General features: G+C 47.0%; 1 protein-coding gene across 1 annotated transcript in view; it reads left to right on the forward strand.

Annotated features, from left to right (window-relative positions):
- Positions 1-25,542, forward strand: part of LGR6 (leucine rich repeat containing G protein-coupled receptor 6) — a 147,140-nt gene that overhangs the window by 75,515 nt on the left and 46,083 nt on the right. Inside the window, exon 5 of the mRNA XM_074850117.1 lies at positions 22,711-22,926. Coding sequence (XP_074706218.1) covers positions 22,711-22,926 — 216 coding nt within the window. The remainder of the gene's footprint in view (positions 1-22,710; positions 22,927-25,542) is intronic.

A 25,542-nucleotide genomic window follows, 5' to 3' on the forward strand; every position in this document is an offset into this window, starting at 1 on the left:
TTAGGGAAGGTCTGCTTGGTAATTGCCCGGCTGATGTAAGCAGCACTGCCGAAGCTTGTAAGAGCATTCTGAATTGGGCTGAACCACTGAAAAACTAACCTTAAACCCAATCCTTAATTTCAGTCCTAGTCTTACTGTGTCTTTTTATCACAGAAATGTTGGCTGGAAGCAGTTTCTGGGGGTCTCCAGCCTGCTGCTTGGAGCAGGACTATCACCAATACTAGGTGGGACAGTTGCAGCTTTGTCTATCTCAGCCTTGAAACCCTCCAAGCATGGAGACTCCCCCCTTGCTGGTGACCTGGCCTGGGGCTGTTCTTTCTGGGGAAGAAGCTTTTTCTCAAGTACAGCCTAAAACTTCTGGAGCATGATTTGTGGTCATTACTCTTTGTCTGATCACTTGGAACCACTCAGAAGAGCTTGGCTCCATCATCTTTAGTTGCAGATTGCTAGCAAATCTCCTCTTAGCCTCGTCTCTGCTAGGTGAAACCAACCCAATTCTTTCCACCCTTACTCATGGGGCAAGTGCTCTGGGACCAACCCAGTTGCCAGCCCTCCACTAGACCTATCTGGTTCCTCTTCACCCTTCTTACACTGGGCAGCCCAAAACTGGGCACAGTTCTCCATGTGTGGCCCTCCCAGCACCAAGTAGGAGTTTCTGTAAATATTAATTTAAATATTAATTTGCAATGGGGGTGTTGGCTGTGCAGGATATGAATGTTCTTTCTGCCAGGAGAGATTTGAAACATTTGTTGCTGAAACATCATTGGCACATGGTTGTGGGTGTTATTAAAATGTGTTGACTTCACCACCAGTGCCAGAGTCGAGACCCCCCACTCTGGGGATCTGGAGATTAGATTGTTTTGCAAGTGACTTCCCTTTCAAGGGAAACATGACATGGAAGTTCACTGCAATGTGGTTGCCCCAGGAATGCCCCTTTCCCCCATCAGCCTGTCTCTCCTACACCCATGAAAACGTGTGACTACCAGTGCCACCAGAGCCCACAGTTGGATAGACCCAACCTTTGCTTCTGAAGGTTCAATTACCTGCAGACACCACTGCTGCTCAGGCCACCCGGCCTGGAGCACACACTGCTGATGGATGGCCATCCCAGCTAGTGCTGAGAGGTCCACCCGCTCCATACCCTCAGCCAACAGCCTCGACTGAAATACCACGTGGCACACGAGAAATGCAAAATGCTCAAGAAGCTGCTCACAGTACTTTGGGCTTCATTTAAGGCTCAGGCTGGGAGGATGGCTTATCTTGATTCAACATAGAGATACCAGTTCTTAGTGTACTTTGAGGGCACCTCATCCAGTGTGGGCCCCCCAAGTGTCTCCAAAGTTGGGTGAGGAGGGAGAGCTCAGGCCAGGCGGGATCTTGTGTTCTGCCTGCAGAAACTGAACAGTAAGAGCAAATTTTAAGGAAGAAATAAGCTGCTTCAGACAACCTGAGGGAGACTAAGCTTGGAATAAATTCAGAGGACTGAGTATCAGGGCATGTCTGGTTAGGACTTGCCTAATGCCTGTCATATTAGGACTGGTTTCAAGAGCCACAGTAGCAGTGGTAAGAGGTTGCTGTAGCCAGCTGTGTCCCATTTGCCCCCAGAGCACGTTTTCCCAGCTGGCAGGCTCCCATCCAGGGTCCAAGGTGATTGAGCAGGGACCTCCTGCCTTTCCCCAGCAGCCTTGGCCCTGGACCAACCTGTCTGTGCTGTTATTCCCCTCTCAGAGCTCCCTTCACCCCCTTACCCCTGGTAGTTCATCCAGGTCTTTCTTCTCAGCAGTGCACAAGTACCCATGCCCAGTCCTTCTGGGCTCCTTCACTCTTCTCCTCACCATCCATTTTTAGGATACCTGTCGTCTTCCCCCCAGACCAGGACCACCTCTTCTGAGCCTTCCCAGCTCCACCTCTGAGGCTCATGTTCCCTTCCCATCCTCTCATCCGACGCAAATTCCTGTCCCAGACACAATCTGCACACAGGAGGGACTGAGACAGTGGCCTCCCACTCCTGTCTCTTTCTTAAAAAAATGAAAAACCTGTTAGACCTGACAAGACCTGGGTTTGGGATGGGAGAGGGGGCAATGACTTCTGACGTGCAGGACTGCTCCATCCACTGCTCCCGACTATGCCAGCCAGACCCACAGCTTATCTGCCAGTCACCAGGCACAGTGAGAGTAAATAAGTTCAAAGGAAGGCTCTGCTGGGAAAATAAGCATTTCATGGGATGATGTTTAAAGATCCCTCCAGCCGAGGGAGCCTAGATACATGTTCTCATGATCATAGACTACCCAGGGCTTCTGGACCATCTTTACATGGATGACTATTTAATTAAACACACTTTTTGGGAAGCTCAGCTTTGAGAACCATCAAATAATATCAGAAAATAAGAGATTTGCATTGGGAAAACAGCACAACCCCTTGTGGAAGATCTGCTGTTGGCAACACCTCTCCCCCTGAGCCAGACAGGTATCCCACTTACTAGCTCAGGAAGGTGGGACCTGCTGCAGTTGGGCTGGATCTTCTGCATCACATCTCACCTGATCAGAGAAACTGAAAAGGGATTAGCTAAGCCACAGGCAGCAAATCAGTGGGAACTGGTAGACACGGCAAACTGTGGATCTTTCCCCATTAAGATAATAACACCTTACATAGTCATCTCTAGCTGCACACTCAGAAGTGTTTTCTAGAGTGTTTGTTCACTGTCAGTGCTTGAACTGCACTGGCAAGAATGACATGAGCATGGGAAGGCAAAGTGAACTTCCCTAAGTCAGGAGTAGGACCTAGGTGTCCTGGCTCCACTTGCCACATTAAAGTGTTTCCATGCCTCTGCAATGACACAGCCAGTATGTGTAACCACCAGTCACCAGGAGAGGAACTACTGGGGACAGATTAAAAGCCCCAGGAGAGAGGTTTCTGTAACAAAAAGCAAGCAGAAGAATGGTAGTACCTTCTGTAGGCCTCACATCAGTGAACCCACCTCACCCATTCTGTTCTTTCTGTGCTGAACAAGAATTCAGGGTAAAGCCATAAGAGATCATTCTGGGCTCCTACAGGCGCTTTTCCATGCTGTGCCCCTAAGGCTGGGTCCAACTCTTCGAACCAGGTGAGCAGTCTCTGGAAGCAAAAGTTTCAGAAGTGTCCCACGTGATGGAGGCCTCTTGCCTCTCCGAGCTACCTGGTTAAAGGATGGGCAGAAGGTGCCTCTCAGAAAGACCCTGACTGCAGATCACCAACAGGCTGCAGTAAAACCTGCCCTCAGCATGGAGAGTGCAGGAGGTAGTTATTCTCTGAGATAGCTATCCTCCACAGGTTGATATTCTCCGAGAGGACAGACACAAGCCAGTTCTGCCTCATGTTGGCACTGTACCAAGCCCTGTCTGTGTGTCTAGCTTGGCCACTTGAAAGTGTAGAGGGCCCAAAAAGAAAAAGATGACGATTTGCACTTTCTCCTCTTTAAACAGAAACTGTACAAAAGAGAACCCTTGGGCATGGTGAAGGCCCAAGTCTGGTAACTAAGCCCAGCATGGCTGTGAGGCACAGCCCTGCTCTGGGTGGATGGGGACATCCCTGACACACGGTGTGTGTTTTGAGATTGCACCACTGCTGTGTCTCACACTGGTGAAAGCACGACCTGCTTTCATCCTGGGTCTCTGTCCTGTGCTGCTCCCCCAAGGGAGAAGCCAGTGCTTGCAGAGTCTTGCAATTCCCCTTCTAGCTCATGTTTAGAGATGCTCTTCTGTAGCCACCTTTTCCTTCTCTCTCCATTCGAATAGGGAAATGCTCCATAAAGATAAATGAAACCTGATTTGAAAAACTGTGGCACAGTGTGGACAGTCACTATGTCTTAAGGCAGGTACAGAGCTGGGATGCTTTGCTGGGGTTTCACTGGTGCTGCCACAACTTCTCCAAATGTAGCCTCAGGCCAAGAGCCTCCAGTACAGGTCTGCATTAGATATTGTTTTTTCCTCTTTTTCAAATATCTGAGTCATTTTCCACAAGTTTATGAGACTTTTGTGTATTCATTGCCAAAAAATTAGCCAGCCTGGAACATCCATAGGTCACCCACAGCGTGGTTTCCAAGCATTACCGGTCAGGCTATCTGAGACCCAGTGTACTCATGTTGCCCAGAGACTATTTTTTTCCATTCAGAAGGGGAAGTGGCTTTATGGCACATCACGACCGTTCATGAGTTACCAGACTTGTATGGAACTTCGTGGAATATTAACTATCTGCTTTGCAAGTTGGCAACACATGCTAAGCAGGCAGGACAGCTGAAAAGGGAGGTGAAAATGGGAGCCAACAGGAGTGGGGTGGAACAGACAGCTGTACTAGACAGAAAGGGATTGTGTGCTGGTTATTTTCTTGCTCTTTCAGATATTTGTATTTGATGTCCACATTCATCATTCTGGGATTCAGGAAGGATTTGAAGGGAAAGTATGTATCTCTTACGGACAAGCTGACACAGGAGAGGAAAACCAGACTTCTCAATACACAAGTATTTTCACAGGTTTACAACAGAAGCAGCCAAACTAAGTGGAAGTTGAGAACAATTGTTTTGAGCAAAGCTCTACCAGTAGGACTTACCAGGCAATTCAGGGGATGAGGCGGCCAAACAAGTGGGACAGAAGGGGATGCTTCTAGCCCCTGTGGAACAGAGAGAGATTGGTATTTACTGCCTGCACAACACCAAGTTAGAGCTGAAATGTAGCAAAAACCCAATGTGTCAGTGGAGGCTTTGAAATAGGAAAGTGAAAAACAGTGATGAGGAAACTCCACTTGTCTCCAAAGGTGGCATCTTGCCTTTTGAGCATTCAGAGAGGATGCCCACTAATATAGGTCACATGCACCCAAGCCTTGGCAGCACTTGACATTGAACTGCTGGGTCCCTTTGCTGCACTGCTGGGGTCCAAGCTGGGGTCTTAGGCATGAGGCATACTCAGACCTGTCCTGAAGTCCCTCTGCTTGCTATCTGAGAGTGCTGGACAGTGCAGGCAGCCAGACACTCCTCAGGCTCTGCAGGAGGCATGCTGTGAGGTCATGGTACCAACTAGGAAGTCTACAGCAAGTTTGGGAGTCTCTAACAGCAGATCAACTTGCACATACATGCTCAAGGAGAGAAAAGTCTAGGCAGAAAGAAATGTTGTCACTCAGAGAGAGAAGGAAAGTTATTCCTCCTTTTAACTGGGGGATGATGCACATGGAAGTAGCAGTCTCCTGTCCAGAATGACCAGAGAGACCGTGACACAGTCAGGGCACAAACTCTACTCTCCAGAGTACCTTCTCCCCAGGAAACCTTGTTCCACACTGGAGCCCTCTTGCATTGCACATGCACCCTGTATGTCTTCCCATACAGCCTTTTTTTGTGGCAGCCTGAACAAAGGACTCCACCTCCAGGGAGAGGAAGCAGCAGGTCTCTGTTAACATGGCCTGGGTCCTGCTCTCACATCTGTCTCTAGAAGACCAGAAACAAAGGAGAAACGCTGGCCAGGTGTCACAAAGACCGTACTTACACTGCTCTCCTTCTGTGGCCTCCCCCTGCTCTTCCCTTCTGATCTGGCTAAGATGAGGGTCTGTCTTCAGGCAAGGAGCCTTCTCAAAGCTGCCAACCCATGAGCTTCAGGTGTGCAGGATTTTCCATGGCAGGTGTGGTGTAACCCACAAAAGACATGTTGTGGTGCAGGAACCAGCAATGGGAGGACATTAATCTTAACTTACCTAGATGAGGCATACTGGTTCTGAGGAAACCTAAGTTATTGAAGGTCCAGTCCTTCACAGGACAGACAACATGCCAAAAAACTGACTTTAGATTCACACAAGTTTAGGTGAGATGAGGGGGTCGGGGTGTTCCCCTGCAGATGCTCTCCAAGCAGATGTTCCCATTGCCCTGTGTGATCCCCCCATACCTTTTCTAACCAAGGAAGATGTAGTCCTGAGTTTTGGCAAATAATGTTTCAAACAAACTGACAGGGCTTCCTTCTGCAAACTCTAACACAGGGCTGGAAAGACTGGCAAATCAAGTGCAGGTTTCCAGTCATTCAACATAAATCTGTGCCAATTCCCCATCACTTCATGTGCTGACCCAAAGCTTGGCTGGTCCAGGTTGACTTACTGTGTTATCACCGAGTATCATTCATCAGGGACTTCATGTGATCTGGGCCACTCCTCCTCCAGAGGGAGGCATCCACTACGGTTGGTCGGCATTTCCCGACCAGAGGTGTTCATGATTCACTCTGCCCCATGGCTGCCAGCCAGCCTGAGGAGGCAAGTGTCAAATCCACCCAAATACCCCCATCCACATCAGACACACCTGTCCTTACAAACACCCCTCATCACAGGTCCTCTGAAGCTGCAGCCATGCCTGTGGGGCCAGAATCAGACCTGCCCTGCTCCCTGTCAGCTACAGGATGTGGAGGCATCACTGCCTGGAGCCTGAGCTGTCAGGAAGGAGACCTTGGCAGGGATCACTAGATGAATACAAAGAGGAATTTGGATTTCAAAAGAAGAGAATACAAAGCTCTGAAGACTGAGCCTCCTACCAAGTGTGAGGGAGCTGCTTCCCAGCAGGCTTGCTTTATCTGGGAAGCGTGTTGGGAAGCCCAGTGGGGAGGATTAGAAAGAACACGCACACCTGATGGCATTGCTCTGAGCCCTGCAAGGGGTGCCAAGGCTTTGCGTAATGTTCTGATCCAGTTGTGATCCCCTGGCAGAGTATTTGGTTACCAGTGGTTTATAGGTGCAGTAACAACATACCATGTGTATTCTGGAAGAGTCGTGTGTCAGTCTAATTAACGACTTTGTGGTTTGTGAGCACTTACCTAAAGCAGATGGGCACTGTGTCTGTTCCTCTGCCAGGCAAAAGGAGTCCAAGGTATTTCAAAGTGAGCAGGTGCTATAAATTATAATTACCAGGCTTGAAGAGGTAGAGAAAGCAAAGAGAAAAGAAACCTGATGGATTAAGAGATCAAGATAAACTCTTGGGTTTTCTTTTTCAAATACTTATGGAAAGTGATGAGAATGGCTGGCTCTTTCTGGAGTTTCTCACAGATCAGCACTTTGGGAAGGTGCTTAGCGTGTGTCTGGCTCGTCTGGTTGGGTGTTGCCTACAGCAGTTTGGAGGGGGAAGGAGGAATTAGTGCCAGTCAGAAGAGTGTCAGAGCTTTTCCGGTATGGGTGTCTATATGGTGGCCTCAGGACAGTCATCACAACTTGTCTCACCTGGCTTTGAGGCCAGGGGCTCCAGGAGGATAAGATTTCTAAGTGGCCCAGTGTAGCTTTCCCAAAGTTACCACTGTAGTTCAGGTCCACAGTACCAGCCTGTACTTTCAGTGTGGTGATCTGATTTCTAGCCTATGGCCGTGAATCCCAGAATCTGCATTTCCTTGGGGTTCCCTCCTTCAGACCGGGGAGGAACTGCACTAATAGCTAATTTCTGGGATTTGGAGAGACTTTGGGCATCCTTAGGACACTAGCAGGTTTCTGACTCAGTACGGCACAGCAGCATAGGCACAAAGCTTCCAGTCACATTTCTTTCTGCTGATGAAGTCATCCAATCATTTATCTCCTGCCCTGTGGTAGCTCATTTCTCCTCCCACAGAGACTTGTGGCTGCATGTCACCTCACGTAGACCCCAGATCCCAAAAGTATGGACATAGCTGGCACAGAGGTGGTGACACACATAAAGTCATCTAAGCCCACATGGGACATCAGCAGTGTGGAAGGATCCAGCTGAGCCCATCTCCATGTGTCTGAGGGGCACCCTTTAGTCTAGAGAGAGGCACTGGGAGAGAGGCTCATCTCCTGGCTCATCTCAGCTCCTCACCTGCCTTCAGAGATGGATCACTCACAGAGGTGCCTGGTCCTCTACATTCACAGCTGGAGAGGGACACACAGTTCAAAAGGAGACATCTGAGTGTAGTTGAGATGACTTCTAGCTGTGGTACCCACCTGTATATTAAACTTGATGTCCTCATTAAGTCCTTAGTACCTGAGCACGGCATGTGAATCAAGGAGTTAACCACAGCTCTAGCTCATCCCCTGGCCTGCATGTGCAGGGATTTGTCCAGAAACATCTAAACTACTAGTAATCCTGCTCCAGAGGAGAAAGAGCATGTAAATCATAGTGCATCTATACTGAAATTCGGCATAAGAGGGAACTGGAAGTCTGGTGTCTTGGCTAAAGGTCTGCAAAGCCCATTCACTCCAATAAAGTAATTTTCAGATATTTCTGCCTTGTCCAAGTGATCAGCAACAGTCAGGGCCTTGGACCAGGCTTGACTGTGGGATTCCCCCACAGCTGTTGCTGTCCCAGCAGCCTCCAGCACACTCAGCCCATACTGCACTTCACCCTTTCATTTACAAGCGCAGAAACCAATTGTGGCACGTGAGACTTGGAGAATGGTTCCCTGTCACTTTTTGACAAATCTCCCCATTGCATTCACCTCCTCCTCTGACATCAACCTCTCCTATCTCTCAATCATGCCCCACTCCCTGCTCTGCAATATCCCCTTTCCCCAGTAGCAACAGCAACACTTCCCTTCATAAGGAGTGAAGCCTCTAAATCCTGCACCATGAGGTCAGGCTCTTTTTTCCACAATACACTTCAAGTTTTCTCGTCTCCCTGGCAAGATACACCATAATGTTAGCAAACACTGACTTCAGTCCTCGCGGGCAGTTCGTTAGCCCTGTATCCCAAAAGGATTTGACTCTCTTGTTATTGGGCTTGATGGGGTGTTTGCTAAAGCAAAGGGACCCAGGAAAAAAACTGTGATTGCGTCTCCATCTGTCTTCTGCCTCTCGGCAACTCCTCCTGTGTGCAACATGTAAGGGAAGCAACAGCAGAAAAGGAAGAGACCTTTCCACCATGTCATCATGGACACATAGAGCAAACCATTTCCTGCTACCTGGTGACTAATGCACCTAGTCCACAGTTAGCCATTACCACTGCGACCATACACAGATGGTGGGCAACAGCCCACTAGGTCCCATTCCCTGAGATCCCATCCTTGCTCTCATTTTAATTCTCCTTTCTCCCCCACAGTCTTTGTTCACTGCATCCCTCTGAAATATTTGCAGGATTCACTTGCCACTCTGACACAAATCTGTTGTTCCTAGCTGAAGTCAGCCACAGTCTTTCTGAGGAGGACTCCAGTCCCATCAGCACTGGTCCTGCTAACATCACCTTCCCATTTCAGATGTTTATATGACAGCAGTGTCTGTCCTCTTTACAGCTGTCCTGCAGAAGGATTCGATGACTTTATAAGCTGGTGGGATGCAAGCTGGAGGACTAACTGTGTCGTATACATTGTTCTTTAAAATATTGCAAGCATTTTCATGGTTTCTACAAATATCATTCTGATTTCACTCCAGCTTTACTCGACTCGTAATCTCTTAGTGCTAAATCAGCCTGATATGTACACTCCCTGCATACTGGTTAATTTTACCTCTAAAACAATCCAGTTCATCCAACCCATTGGCTTGCCACTTCTCTATCTTTAGCAGAAACCTTTCGGAGTTTCGTGGAAATGCAATCCCCTGTCCCTCAAGGCAGGTAATTATTTTTATACATATGACCGGAGATTAAAATTCAAAGAATGAGTTATAGCAATTTGAGAACATGTGGACTTTGATGTCGACAAAGGAGGAAAGCTCTTCCCACCTGATCAGATTCTCACAAGCATATAAATTCTTATGACAGAAGGAAGAAAAAAAATTACCTTGGAATCAGCATGGCCTGAAGAGCTCAGTCAATTCATTCCTCGTTTCACTTCTTTGATCTATTTGAGATTTGACAGTTTGCTGTTAACAGCAATATTCTTCTCTATAAATCACATGTGATCCAGTAAGGTTTAAGAAAGGTGTTGTTTCCATTGGGTATTTAGAGGCTAAAAGCTATGGAAAAACCGGAAATCTATAAAGTCAACATAATATAGCGGTGACTGACAATCTGTTGGCATAGAAGTTGTCTTGTGGCAAGACCACCTCACTCCTGTAACAAGATTTACTGGCTACAGGGTCTTTCTGGAGCACAATGAAAAAGAGGTAAGGGAGGAGCAGTGAGGTAGTTCTTAACAGCAAATCTGAAGATCGACCGAAACAAAGCAACCACAAGTATTTTCTTGGTGATTGCTGCCGCTGAAAGCACAGGACCTTGGATTTCACCTGTTATAGACCACTTTGCAGCAGAAAGCATGCCTGTGGCAGGACAGAGAGCCCCGAACAAGTGTCACAGCGTAGGCAGCATGCTAAAGAAATTCCTTCCACTGTAGAGGCCACGTGCTGCTCAAAACCTTCCTGTCCCATTTCTGAAATCCCCTCTTTTGCCTGAGGCACCTCTTCTCAGCAGCCAGCTCTGGAGACAAGCACAGCTATATCAGTGGAGTTTTGCCCCCGTTCTTGTTTTCAGAAGCCTGGTCTCCATTTTGGCATTTCAAGTGTTTAATGGTATTTCTACAAAGAAGAAAGTCTAGGAGGGGCCAAGAGCAGATGTCTGCCACATCCAAGTGAACACTACAGTCAGGCGTGCCACACATCTGGATGTACTGCAGGGAACTTTCATGCAGTGATTCAGCCATGTTGTAGCGTTGTGAGTCCTTGCTGAAGTTTGGCTGCTGTTAGTATTCCTCACTGGCTGTACGGAAGCAGGAGCCTCTCTGGCTCCACATGCCATGATCCTTCCTCCCAGGTGTAATGAGCAAAATCTGAGATTCACCTGAAAACAGCAAGGTGGCCCCTGTAGTTGTGTAGTTGAGACAGTGCCCAGACAGTGAGGAAATGTTTCAGTTGTGTTTTCTTTCTTTGGATTCAGGTGGGCTGATGTCCCTGGAAAGGACTGAGGCTCTCCTTCTCTATGGCCACATCTTGTAATTTGGTTCAGGAATGATAAGCCAGATTCAGAGGAGTCACTGCTTCTTGGCATAGACTTCGAGCAGACAAGATTTTTCTGGTTCCATGTACCACAGGCTGTCATCCAATCTGCCGCTCCTTAGTTCTTTTCTCTACTTCACCCATCTGAGCTGTCACTGAAGATCTGTGCTTGTCACCAGGACACAGAGTAGCTTGGCAATATCAGACCAGGTTTGAGGAGAAAAACCTGCATTAAAATACAAATCCAGTTCAAGATTCAGATTTTGGAGTTGTTCCTCTGCTTACACTGGCCTGATCCAAATCCCTGATCTGGGTTCAAGAGTATCAGGTGCGTGGCTGGACCTTATTTCTTATTCGAGCAGCTTTCTCTGCCATTCATCTTGTCTCCTCTTGTTGTTTATGGACTGTTCCCCAGTACCTTTGAAGAGCACTAGTATTTTTACTGCAATGATGATCAATAACACATTTTTCAAAAGTCAGTGACAAATCCACTTGGCAGTAAATGCATCACCACCTTTTATAGGTGCAAAAAATCTGGCTTGGTGATGGTGTTCTTGGTAGGACCCAACAAGCATCTTCACTGCCTCCCCTTTGCAGCCCTCAAAGCACAGCAGCGGGATCAGCCACGCTGGCATTTGGCATTACAACAGAGCAGCCTGGGCCAGGTTTGTAGTTGGGAAGTTGAGTGTCTGGGACCAGGAGGCTGGTGTCTTCGTGCCTCTGCTATGAGTGAGTGCTAGATCATTTCCTCATGGTGGGAGATCCTAAGATACCACCAGGAAGGAAATCAAATTCTTCTGAGTCATCCTCCATGGCCTTGCTGCACAACCTTCCTTCCCTTCAGGTAAGCTTCTGCTGTGCCCACGTCTCCCTCAGGCAGACCAGGTGGATTTGTCTCCTCTGACCATAGCTGTCTAGATATTACTCATCTCAGCTAGTTGGCAGTGGAAAATGATCAGCATCTCCAGAGGGTGAATCATGCCTGTTATCTTAAAACCCATGTCTGGGGGATGAATCACTCTCTGGAGGACCCTGGTTTTCTCTTCTGGCTATGGAAAGACCCTATATTTGGGTGAATAAGGCTGGGTGGGATGTGCCTTTCCAACCCCTGGAGATCAAAAAATGCCCCTCTCCCCACCCCCCCACTTTTATCTGACAAAAACAGATCACCAAGCTAACAAAAATCATCAGAGCATGGGTACCAAAGCAAAGCTGAGCATCTCTCCTCCCCCATGGCCCCATGCACACAACCCAGCAAACACTTGTGTAGCCCTCAGAGAAACCTGTCAGAGGACACTGTCTTGCCCAGAAATACAAGTGCAAAGAGCAGTTTATCCATTAACCAGAGGGGAATTTCTCTGCACTCCAGAGCTGGAAGGATTTGAATTTGTAACCATTGTTCTGGGAGCAAGTCAGAAATGAGAAAAGCTTCTGACATGGGTACTGGGTACATCACAGACCTGATTTTTTCCTGTCAGTAGGAGGAACTCAGATGGTCAGATTAGAGCCTTTTCTGCTTAGGACTAAAAAAGCATGAAATGCAATGTGGTTATCCCACTACAATGACCTCAATAGCTTTTTTTGAGAGGAAGATTTAGAGACCACACACAAGCTGTTGAACGTATCATCCTCAATGAACAGTTCTCTTTAGCGGTGCTCAAATAAATCCTTGTCTCCATTTGTCCTTCATCCATTACTCCCTGGCTTTGATCAATGAGATGTTGTGAAGTTTATGGAAAGGAAATATCCATATGGCTCATGCTTGTGAGTGTCCGTGATGTGAAGGATCCCTGGATTCATCTCCCAGGAGGATGAGTGTCGTGTTGTTTATCAGACTAACAATTAAAAGTTTAGCGAACTTCAGTCACTCTAACTTACTTTATTGTATGACAGAACTGGCAAATACAGAAAAACAGGTGTCTGCATAAACTGCTATTTCCCCCCAAGAATGGTGTCAGCAGATACAGAAACTCTACACCTGAGTGCATCGGACTCCTTACCTGCATACACAATGTGTAAAAAGCAACAGTTTCATCTCCTTACAGCTTTTGACATTCTTTCCTGGAATGTGTAGAGAGTAGGCTTTTCAGCTCCCAGTAATCTTGAGTTGGGACATCATGTTCGTGATGATCCCCTGAGTAAATGCCTCTCTTGTGACTTCGCTTTCTGATTTTCCCATTCATTGAGCTCATAGTTGGCAATACTTGGAAGGGGGTGATGATGAGTGATGCCTTTGCCATGCCCCAGCACCTCCAAGATTCACCAGTTGCACTCCCAAGAGAAGTGGCCGCAGCACAGGTTGGGTGGTTTGAGCTGTATTTGTCTAGCAGCTTGGCAGAGGTTATACCTACGTGGCTATGCCCATTATGTCCTGTAGTCACCACCAACCTTTTCTATACTGACCGCTAGCAATCCAGTGTGGCAACCAGGAGCTCCATTTGGATAAACATTCAAGAGATCATTCACACCAAGCTGAAACTGGTGGTCAATTGTCTATATTGTTCCTACCTTTCTCTGCCCACACCGCAATGACTGCAGTACCCACCTTTCAGTAAGCATATGTCCCTCAGAAGAGACTCTGACAAACACAGAAACTTAATTCCACCTTCATACCCCCCTCATATGCACTGACAGTCCCCATCTCGGGGGGTGGGGGGAGGCCAGGGAAAAGCACATACTATCTTGACTGCCCTCCCAGTGCCTAGGACATTTTAGGCACTAAAGAAATAATAATCACAGTTCACATCCACAATCCACACACACACACTCTTGAATATGAGTCATATAGTAAGTTCCAATGTGTTTTCCATTGACCTTTATTATGGGGATTCATGAACCTTAACTCACTCGCTTACACACATAAGTATCCAGGGCATGCTGCATTTCCCTAGTGACGACTCAATAGAGAAGATGAACAATGGGTCCCAGATGTTACGTACAGTAGATACAGCCGCATAGCAGGGAAGATGGGTCCCAGATGTTACATACAGTAGATGTGTCAGTGCAAAAGGAAGGTGGGTCCCAGATGTTACATGCATTGAATGTGTAAGCGCTCCTGATGAACCACAGAGAAGCTTCAGGTAAACTGGAGATAGGAAGGCAAGAAAGAAATGAACAACATATTTAAACTGGCACCCATCTTTGCAGCCTTTAGTCCTCTACACAGGATACATTAGTCTGCTCTCTTCTTTAACCCTCTGCCTCTTTCATAACCCTGTGGCTTTCAAGGCGTTCCTCCCACCACAAGGTAGGTGGGAGCACAGTCAGTCTAGTGAGACTTGGGGATGACAACACAGAACTGTCTCACCCCATGAGGTAAGGCATAGGAATCACTAGCTGTGTTGGTAGGATAAACACCAAGTTAATTTTTAGCCAAGTGATGTGATGCGCATAAACAAAATGTTAGGGGCAGTAGGAGCCAGCCCTGTGCATGACAGGCCCTATCAGACATGCTATCTTTGGCAGCAGGAACCCAGTGCTGGGATCTGTGAGGTCCCTGCTAGCCCAGGCTGTAGATGGTCCAAGCAATCATTCTCCTAACAGCCATGTGCAGTGCTAACTGCTCTTGAAGGGAGGCAGCTCCCGTCACAGCCCCTTGCAGTGCAGGGCAGAGCCTCTGTTCCCTTCAGGCAGAGGAAGAAGGAGACAAAGAAAAGCCAAGCAACTTGTCCAGGGTCACACTGAGCCCACAGCAGAGCAGGGGCACCGGACAGTTAGGTCCAAATCCCAGTCAAGCAGACTATGCCCTGTTTTCACAACTCAGTGTTACACCTCGAAAGCAGCCCCAGCTGTCAGAAAGAGCAGAAGAGCTTTCCAGTGCCCTGCAGCTGTGGTGTGGCTCGAAAACTAGTGTGTCTGGCCCATGGAGAATCCTCTCAGCGAGAAAGGGGCCAGAGAACAGACCCACAGACCCCTGTGTTGACTCCAGAGGGCTTGTGGCTGCCATGCTGTTTAAAACAACCTGGTAACTTGTGGAGGGGCCAAGTCCAGAGGGTCTCAGGCCCTTGTGAGATTGAGAACTATTGTGCACTCCTCTCCAGGACAACATCTGGCCAGCTGTGAATTGCATATCTTCAGTGAGAAGTGATGCACCACATGCATGACCATCAAGGTTCAAGGCTCTCAGCAGAGGCCAGTGCTGCTCCCCAGTATAGTCTGTGAGCTATAAGGGTTATTTAATTTCTAAAACAAAGCTGGCTGCATCAGAAAGTCATGGGGGATCCTATGGGTGCTCACCCAGCACAAGGAGGCACTCAAACACACCAGACACCTCAACAGGATAAAGCTCACACCCAAGTTTCCATCAAAACAAAATAACCATGAGTCTAGCAATGGTTGCCCGAGTCAAACATCGCAGACTGGACATCTGGAGCCCTATCTCCATGTCAGCTCATGATTAGAGAGTGGATGGAGAAAGGCAGACATGAATCCAGCTGTGACACCCCTGCAGGTCCCCACTGCCAGACAGAGACCTTGTGATGCATCTGGTCTGGTCCTGGTCCCTGTGCATTCAAGGTGTGAGCTGGCTCTTCTGTCCCAGTACATGTTTGGCCCTGGGGATCTGTCAGGGTGCGCTGACCTGTTCTGAGCGCCTCTCCCCAGAGAGCAGTGTGTCCTGTTCCTTCTATCTCCAAGAGCTGCTGTCCCTTCTCTTTTCCAGCTAGCTTCTGTGCTTGACAAACACTTTGTTTCCCAGCAAATATGCAGGACCCACACTGCTTGGTGGGCCTTTGAGCCACTCTGCTTAGCCTCTGGCTACTTTCTGTACCTTCTCCATTTCCCTGTGCCTGGCACCATGGGCAAGGAGGGCAATGCCAGGCACCTAGGGGGAAGGCTGGCTGGGGAGTCAGTGCAGCGGTGGAGTGCAGCTGCCCAACTGTCAGCAGTTTCTATAACTGCACAGAGATTTTGGCAATACTTCTTGCACGGTTCTGACCTGAGGGGTTTTGGAGGTGTCTGGAGCTCGGGATAACAAAGCCCTCTTGTCTGTACCAAAGGCACTTTGTGTGGAGTCTAGGTATTGCTCTGATTTAATTTCCTGAGCATCCATCAAGGAGGGCTTCCCAGAGGTACATGTCCCATTAAGTCAGACTCTGCAGTCCAAACAGAGCCCTGCAAACTTTTCCACCAGGTCCTGTTCCACAGCCAACTGGGAACACGTTTGCATCTTGAACCTCCATTCACTGTCTGGGTTGGTTTTCACAAGAGTTTTTAGACTGGAAATGGAGCAAGCCTTGCTTGAGGGCTGTGAGCTCTTCTGTGGCAGGGCCAGAGAGCCCAGGTGTTGGAGCAGGCCTATTAGGCAATGTTTTACCTATTCAATAGTGTCATTCATAGAATCAGTGAAGCACAGAATGGTTTGGGTTGGAAGGGACCTCTAAAGGCCATCTAGTCCAAGCCTCCTGCAATGAGCAGGGACATCTTCAACTAGATGAGGTTGCTCAGATCCCCGTCCAACCTGAGTGTTTCCAGGGATGGGGCATTTACCACATCTCTGGGCAACCTGTTCCGGTGTTTCACCACCCTCATCATAAGAATTTTTTTCCTTTTATCTTGTCTGAATCTACCTTCTTTTAGCTTACCCCTTGCAAGACTCTTACCCCCTACAGGGTCTACCAAAAAGTCTGTCCCCATCTTTCTTACAAGCCCCTTTTAAGTATTGAAAGGCTGCAGTAAGGTCTCCCTGGACCTTTCTCTTCTCCAGGCTGAACAACCCCAACTCTCTCAGCCTTTCCTCTGATTATTTTTGTGTCCTCCTCTGGACTCACTCCAACAGGACCATTCTCCCACTGTATCTGCAGTATGTCATGACCACAAGGACACAATAGGCAGAGCAGAAATTGAACCCAGTTTCCCACCTTCCAGGTTAGCACTGCATTCTCTGGCTGCCTTTCTCCTATCCCACTTGGTATCAGTTGATGGAAGAAGACCTTGCTCCTCACCTGGGTTATTTGGGCAGGATCAGGCACCCAGAACCTCCTGTCCCTGTGTGTCCAGGCCCCATCAGGTGCTGTGCCTGGCAGAAAGAGCAGCACACGTGGAGCTGGCTTGCAGGGAATTGTGGCAGAGGGGGACAGAGTGTCTTTTAGCAGGGTGTTCTGCAGGGCTCTGGAGCCGTCCTCCTTCGCTGCGCCCTCAGCTCCTTGCACGGCAAGTTCCCCGGGAGCTCACAAGCCAGGTACTGACTCAGTGCATCTGGGAGTTTTTCCTGAGAAAGGAGCTGAGGTGTTGGCCCCAGTCATTAGTAAGTTATCGGAGAAGTTTAGCTGCAGTGACATCATCTCCTTCTTATGTTACTACAAGGAACTTAGATCCTATTATGGGATAGGAGGTAACTCAATCGAGCCTTTCAAGATAAACTCAGACAGGAAGAGAGACATGATTGCCTGAAGGCACCAATTAGACATTTCTGGTGAGATCAGCTCTGTTCAGCCAACACACATGCACACTGGGGCCAGGGAAAACAGTAAGCACCTCGGTCCCTGAGAAAGGAGTAGTGTCAGGGAGGGGTGGGCAACCAGCTCTTCCTCCCACTGCTGCCGGGTCAGTCCTCACCACTCCTTCAAGGGTCACAGCTCTCTCTCCACACCGTCCTTTCTTTATGTCCTATATTCTGCTGTTGACAGATAATCAAGATGCAGAGGAGCTCCCTGGTTTGGAGACAGAACAGCCCAGCCCAGTACCACCCAATGCTGCAGATGATCTTTGGTGGCACGTTTTCTCCAACTTTATCAAGGGAAATAATAGCCCAATACGTTTCAAAAAATACTGGGAGGATGGGTTGGATACTGTGGTCCTACTGTCCTGTTGTGACTGGGCAGTGGAGGAATATCACAGAGTCTGTACTGCAGACGGTTTACTGCACAGTTTGTCTAAGGCATCCAGAGAGCCAGCTATCATTGGCTCTACTCTGTGCAAGGAAGGAAGAAGAGCAGCAAAAGTCAGGATATTTCCCAATAGTATGGTGTTGTGCATTTTATTGATTTCCAGGCTGCAGCTCCCCTTGTAAGTGTTCCACAGCCAGAAGGAACTGGAAGGATATGGGCAAAGTTGTTTCTGCCAGTCATAGCCTGAGATTTGCACGACATCTGTTAGGGAACAGAGAGACTGTTTCTGGTTATCCACTGCTGCACACTTCTGCCAGTCATGTTACAGACAGCAGGATGCATGTCCTTACAGATGTCTAGGAAATGCACTTGTACATCCTCTGAAATGCTCTGAAGCTGTTCTTGGAACAAGACAGTTCTTAGAAACTGCTGAGTCTGTGGCACAGGAAACCAAATATCTCAGATTATAGCTCAACCTGTCAGAATTAATATAAAACTTATGACATGCTTGATGCACTGGCAACTGCACATAGCCCCACCACCACCGACCTCCTGAAAGGCTGCATTGATTCCATTGGCTTATCTTCTGCACACTGGGAAGGAGGAATCTCCCACTCTTGACCTTTTCTCATTAGTAAAGGACTTCCCTACCTGCTTGGCTCCTTCTAGGAATGTTTTTGATCCTAGCATAATGTCTGGACTGTTCCTGGCAAGAAGGCAGGCAATTCCTCATCAAGCCTTTATCAAATACAGACAATGCTCAAAGCAATGAGGTGGCTCTTCAAAGGTACCCTGTGCCCGTGTGAAGCCTACCTGACACTGTCTTGTCCAAGGAAAAACTTCCCTTTCCCACTACACACAAGTTCCTTTGGCTCCCCAGAGCCTTTCAGTGCTCCTTCCAGGCACTTTTAGGACTTCTGATTGTCATGTTGAAGTCATACAAATGCCCATAACTATCAGCAGTAGATGCAGACCTAAAGCCAGAAGCTGAGACTCTCAAGCAGCTGCTGATTTTCATATGCTGTTTTCTTGAATGTCCCACTTAAAATCAGCTCCTTTTGCCTGAAACGGACAGGACAATGCTCTGCAGTGCCTTGTTTGAGTCTGTGAAGTCATTTGGAAATCTTGCCCATGCAGACATCTGGAGGCCACTGTGTGTCATCCGCTCTCCAGATCTGCAGCGTTGCTCGACAGCAGGTGTGAGATGAAGTCCCACTTCTAAGGCATCCAGCAGCACCATGAAAAACACATCTTCCTCTGTAAGCAACAAATGGGTTAATGCTTGCGAGGAAAACCGAGTGATTTGGTGAAATAAAGATTAAAACATCTCCATGGAAGGTGAGGAGCCAGCCCCAGCCTGCGCTGTCCCATTTACCCACTAATCGGCCCAATTATCTTAGGTATAAATCATAACACAAAACACAGAGCCAGAGTCACACACTGAAGAAAGGAGAGAACTGTTGGGTTGGTTTTTGTTTAGTATAATTGATATAATTACTAACAACTCTGTGCCAAGAACTTCAGCTTTTCTCCTTCCAGAAGAGAGTGGAGAGCTGTCTGAAAGCCATAGCAATTAGCAATCCCCACATGCACAACTTTTATTAGAAAGAATGCACCTCTATTCCAGAAAGAGCCAGCAACTCCCTGAGGAGCAATTAAACAACCCAGAGACCTTTTGGCACCAGGAATGCAGCCATCACTTAGTCCATGTTCCCTGTTCCCTTGTCAATGCTGCAAAGGCACATAAGGAATCCTGCCTGTCATGCTGCATGTGAAATGCCTTCACCTGGAACTTCCTTGTTCCTAATTTTAACTTCACCAGCTCCAGATAGCTGCATCTTGCTGTGCTGTGGTCCAACCAGGCTGATGTTTCTGAGGTTGCTCAGGCCCTTGTCCAGCTCATTGCAACCAGCAAAAACTCCACTGAGGAACCTGGCTGGGATCTGATTTGCAAACTCTTAGGTGCCTGGAGCTCACCAACACTCCCCATGCACACTGCTCTCCAGATAGTGTCTCGTGGACAGTGGCCACACTCATCACAACACTCCACATTGCCACCAGGCAGCCCCTGTGGAGCTGAGGAGACAGAAGACTTGGGATTCGTTTGAGTCTTGCAGAGGTGATCTCTCATTGACAGCAGGTGTGGAGACATGGAACAGAGCCTGGCTTGGAGCTGCAGAACATCCAGAGCTAGTGGCCATCCAGAGCGTTACCAAACTCCTTCAGTGAATCTCAATTATTGCCCCTGTACTAACCATAGGGATCCGCAGAGACAGGGAGGTGTCTGAGTACCTCAGAAAAATCCACCAAGGACCCATGCTACCTCACTGGCACTTCTCTCATACCTATGGACCATGGATGTAAAAAAGTGCCTTTCCTGAGCATAATAAAATAACCAGGAAGCAAATCCATCAACACTAATGTTTTTCCCAACACTTGGGGCACCATCACACTGAAGCCAAACTCCCTTGTGGCTCACGTCTGAGATGTCACCCAGGAGTTCATGACTGAAGTGGGACATAAAGCTGGACAGTCATGGGGTCCACCTCGCTCCCTTGCCACGAACCATCCCTGTCTTGGACAGCTCAGCCTGATGCACCAGCCCTTGGCTCTGTTTTAGTGTCTCCATTTCTGAAAGCTTAATTTGGTTCTGAAAAAGATAACTATTCTCAACAGATATTTTCATTGTCTGTTCTTTAATTAATTAAAGTTGAAACAGAGCACTCACTTCAAAACAATTTTCAGTAAACATATAGGGATTTGGATGAAAGAATGTCTCTGAGAGAAGTAAGAAGTACTTCTTTTTTTTAAAAAAAAAAACAGATTATGATGCCAGAAACTAACAGAATTCTTATGCTGAAGAAGGAATGGAAAAATTAAGCAAAGATTAACATTTCCCACACAAGTTTTAATTTTGGTCAAAAAGTTCTTGTTTGTCCCAAAATATTTTGATGAAAATTTTCAAATAGTGTCTTTAATCTTACCCTCAGCTGCTGCAGGGTTTGCTTTTCTGCTCTTCATTCTTTGGATTTGTCTTCTCAGGAAGATGAATGATGCTATGCTCTCATTTGTTTGTAGTCTTGGTGACAGGAGGTACATCGAGGCAGAACTTGCAACATGCTCACCCTCTTCAAGGGGAAAGTATAGACTGTCTTGTGTCAGTCCTCTGAGCAAAGATGCAAATCCTGTGGCAACAGAGCTGAGCTTTGGGTGCGATGAGCTTTAGTCATCCACAGAGGAATCAACAGAGCTGGCTGAAAAAGTCTCAGCTAAACAGCCTTGCACCAAAAAATGCCGCTTTGCGGTAATGCAAGTGTATTGTAATTTGGAAAAATACATTAGTGTGGCAAAATGGGAGTAATGAAATAGTTATTTAATTCACCTTGGGGTGTCATTTCAGTTTGAGGTGATCCTGTATCAAGACTTGTACAGTGCATTTAAAGGACAGTTGTCCGAGGGAGATCTCAGGAAGGTTTGACTACAGTTTTTGACCAGGCCCAGGTCAGAGCAGCCAGTGCAGGAAATGCTTCTCTCTGTAGCATAGGAAAGGTCTGTTTCCCAGGATATTCTGAAACTTTCACCCAGGAAATACCACCCCTACTCCACTGCAGAGACCTCAGCTTGCCCCTGGCGTCTTCCCACATGAGGGGGCATTTGGTCTCCTCCTGCAGACTAGATTATTGCAGGTGCTGGGAACTGGTTTGTGAACTAGAAAATGTTGTCTGTGCGCTTCGGACAAAGGACTGGTGCCAGGGGAGAACAGTGTCAGGGGGTCTGCTCCAGTGTCCAACTTTCATCAAAAATATTACTTTATGTAGTCAAAAAATACTAATTTCTATGCCACATTCCTTTAGGAAGGATCACTGATTTGAGGGCTGGGTCATGACAGTTCTATTAACTTCCTTCTCTCATGCTTTGATAAGAGACAAAGTGCTTTCTCTTTGCAATTTGAATTCAGAGATCTTTCGTTTAGATAGCTTGGAAAAATAAAATAAGCTCTGTTGGCCATGGATAGAAATCAGAATTTGCTTTCTCCTTGGTATAATTGGTTCCTGGTATTTCATCCAAATTTGAAGTGTTTTCCTCTTATATTTTGATTTTAAAATCTACAGATAACACATGGTATTCTGCTCACCATTGTTGAAATAAAGAGATCTTTAAGAGAAATTATTCCCAAACCTATTTTTTTAACTTTTTTTTTTCATAAGCTTAATATTTTTTGGCTTCTAATTCTATTTTGGAACAAAAACAAGTCTTAAAAATTAAAGTTTCTCATCAAATTAAACCTCAAATTCAAATGCCTTAAGGTTTCCATGATGATTAAAAAAAAAAAAAAAAAGCCAATTGGCAAATCAAGAAGAAAGAAAGGCCTGAACATGTGTGATACAGAGAGCACAGGCTTAATTCCTGTCCCATGACATATAGTCTGACTTGTTTGTGGTGCTTCGCAGGTAGCTCTGGCAGTTTGGATCAAATGCAGGACACCAAGCAAGGCTGCCACAAATTTCACATTTCCAGAAAAAACCTTTTCTTCTGGAATGGGGCTTTGGCCACAGTTTGCTGTCCAGCTCATCCCGCAGCAGTGGGTTGGAGTGGGCTGTGGGGTACCCCAAATAGGGCTGTGCCCCTGCAGATCAGCTCAGGCAGATCCACGGCAAGCCTGGCCCCAGGGGATGCAGCTTCGATGCTCATTTTTAAGCTGGCCAGTGTCCAACTGGTGAGTCCGTATGAAAGGACTTAGCCCAACCACTTTGTTTAAGAAGCTGCCATCAGTTGGCAGCACTAAATGGCCATCAAGAAGGGATCATCCTTGGCAGTGGTCAAACATCTCCAATCACAGGCAGGAGCCTTGCGCCAAGACCTCCTTATGCTAATCACTATTTACAGTCTAATCAAATCTCCCTGGCCATCAATCCATCCTGCCTCGGCATCAAAACTCCCTTTGCATAACACTGCGGGCACGTAAAGCAATGCTGGATCCATCTCTCACTTATCCCCACCCTGTTTCTTTCCCACTCAGACGCCTGGATGCAAACCTTATCTCTGTGGTGCCTGAGAAGAGCTTTGAGGGGCTGCTCTCCTTGCGTCACCTGTGGCTGGATGATAATGCCCTGACGGAGATCCCTGTCCAGGCTCTGAACCACCTGCCAGCACTGCAAGCCATGACCTTGGCTCTCAACCAGATCTGGCACATCCCTGATTACGCCTTCCAGAACCTCAGCAGCCTCGTGGTGCTGTAAGCCTTCTCCGCTTGTTATTCCCTCGCAGCCGTGGCATCCTCTGGCTGGGACAAGGTGCTGACTGTGCCTGGCAAACAGGGTCCTCCTCCCATGGGAAGACCTGCTGGTCACTCCCCGGGAGTAGCTTTTTGCTGCAGAGGCAGTAGACAGGCTCTTATTCACAAGAGTGAAGGAATCTTTGCTGTTTGATATGAAATGCTAAAATTGCCTCTTTTGATTTTTTTCATATTTCCCTCACTTTTCACCAGAAAAGAGCCAGAAAGCTCCCCAATATCATTCAAAAAATGTTTTGCATTTAAAAAAAAAAGAAAATCAGTATCTGGATATAAAAAGCAGATTTTTTTTTTCCCTGAAGATTCAAGCAACAAAAAGTTTCTCATTTCTATTTCCCCCTCCAATCCCTGTGTTAAAACTACAGGAATTTCTATCAACATGAAAAAAAATAACATTGCAACAACTTGCGGTCGGGTCAAAAAGCAATATTTTTTTTTCTTGGAAAACATACCAAGAAAACTTTTTGACCAAATATGATTTTGAACAAAAGGTCTAACCTCAACACCTTGTCCAAGCCTGTGCGTGCTTATTTGCATGACTGTGTTACATATGCAGATCAACTGTTCTTTGCAGTGTTCGTAACCCCATGGTGCATGTTGTTGTCCAGTTTGCATTACAAACATTACTGACAGCATTCAGAGCAATGTAGAGAACAGTGCTGCTCTCAGAGGACACCTGGTCCAGGAGGGAAACGTTTCCTCCATGGGCAGTGAGACACTAAAACACTCTGCAGCCGGTAATCAGAAAGCAAACTGATGTCTGTGGCAGTTGCGTCAGGAGGTGCATCCCTTCTATCAGCAGAGGCTTGTATGTTATCTAGCTTTTAAAAGGAAGTTTACATGTGCAAATTAGCTTGTCATTACTCTTTTGGTGTTGATTAGCAAGTTCAGGTGTGATTGCCAACTACTTCAGAGCTCCTGTATCTACATGAAATGTTAACTTTTAGTTTGGTAATACGTATTGATACCAGGGTGTTAAGTAACCTCAGCATGTGGTGCCTTAGTGAAAGTTTAGCAATTATTTCGCTTTCAAAATTTAAAGTGTTTACTGAAGCCATCTAGCATAGAAAGTGCTTGGACAAAGCATAGTCCAGAGTTTTATTAAGCATCAACTTCAGCTGTTTAGACAAAGCATAAAGGCTTATTTAGGAGAAATGCTAAAAGCGACTTGAGAAATGTCAAATAAGTAGTTTTCACCCACAATAGTGCTCATTCTACAAGGCATCCCATGACCATCATAATGCGACCACTTCATTCAGCTATAATAGCTAGCACGGCGGGTGAGCTGACATTTGGGGTTTTATTTCAGTCTCAAAAGCATGCTGTTTTCATTTTGGCTTATCCCATACTTTGGGTGAGAAGCAACTCCTTAATTAAACAGGCAAGCTCAAGAAATAAAAGTCATTGACCATTAGGTCACAAGGGAGAGAATAATGTCCCACCACAGACAACTGGAAGGGAACGCATGTGTGATCCTGCCAGGCACTGTGGGACACGATGCTAAATTTTTGTGGGATCACAAGTGTTTGGCAGAACTGGCCCCATAAATCTCTCCCATGCTTCCTTGCATACCCTTGTCAGTGCGCAGCCAGTGGAAAGTCACCCAGTGTTCTTCCTTCACCCCCACCAGGGATGTTTCCCTGCTTCAGACTCACCCACCAAGCTGAGAAGAAAATGATCCCAAAAGCCAGCCGAGCTAGGCAGTAAAGTTTTCGAGGAGACTGTCCCTACCAGGATGCAGATGATACATATGTGCAAGTGTCTGAATTTGCACGTAGATGGAGAAGAGCTGGCTGCTACCATAAACATCAGGAAACTTCTAACCTGAGAGGTACTAAAATGAGCACCTGAGGGAGGAGAGCCAAGGGCAGATGTGGAAGAGCACAGAGGAGCCTCTCATATATAGTCTGATTAATACCCATGGACACAGCTGACCATGGCTGAGGGCATGACCTTCCCAGGTGCAGAGATGTGCTTTTCCTCCTCCACACACCTTGGGCCTTTGGGAGAAATGTGGGTGATCGTCCCGCACTGACACAAAGCACCGACATAAGAATATACAAGCCTCAATCTGGAATAAGTTAAGGGGTTCAGTCTCTGCTAATAAATTACACCTCTGTTGAGGAATTCCCTGATCTTATTCCCATCTATTGCTGCTGCAGGTTTCTAACTAGGGCTGCAGGGTGTTCAGCAAGCAGAGCCTCATGTAAATCACTCATCATGAAATCTATGAATCTCGGTAATTGACGCCATCCTTTCCCCAGCTTTGATAACAAGGGCTCCGTGTGCTGTGCTGTTGGCACTGTGCTGCTGATGGCAGAAAGAAAATGACTTGTTACATCAGGGTGGCTCATGGGAATAGGATACTGAAGATGTTACCTCCAAGTCTGATCTATTCAGGTCAGAATGTGTCTCAGCAGAAATAGTCCTGAATATTTCTCAGCTAATGATTTGTATGGAGCAAAAGGTTTTTTTACAAAAAACGTCTTCTTTCTCTGGCATAAAAGATTTTTCATTTAGAAGCGAGCATCTGAAACCCCCATGCTGCTGTGCTGACAG

The sequence above is a fragment of the Strix aluco genome, chromosome 25 (genome assembly GCF_031877795.1).
Source record: "Strix aluco isolate bStrAlu1 chromosome 25, bStrAlu1.hap1, whole genome shotgun sequence".
Classification (NCBI taxonomy): Eukaryota; Metazoa; Chordata; class Aves; order Strigiformes; family Strigidae; genus Strix; species Strix aluco.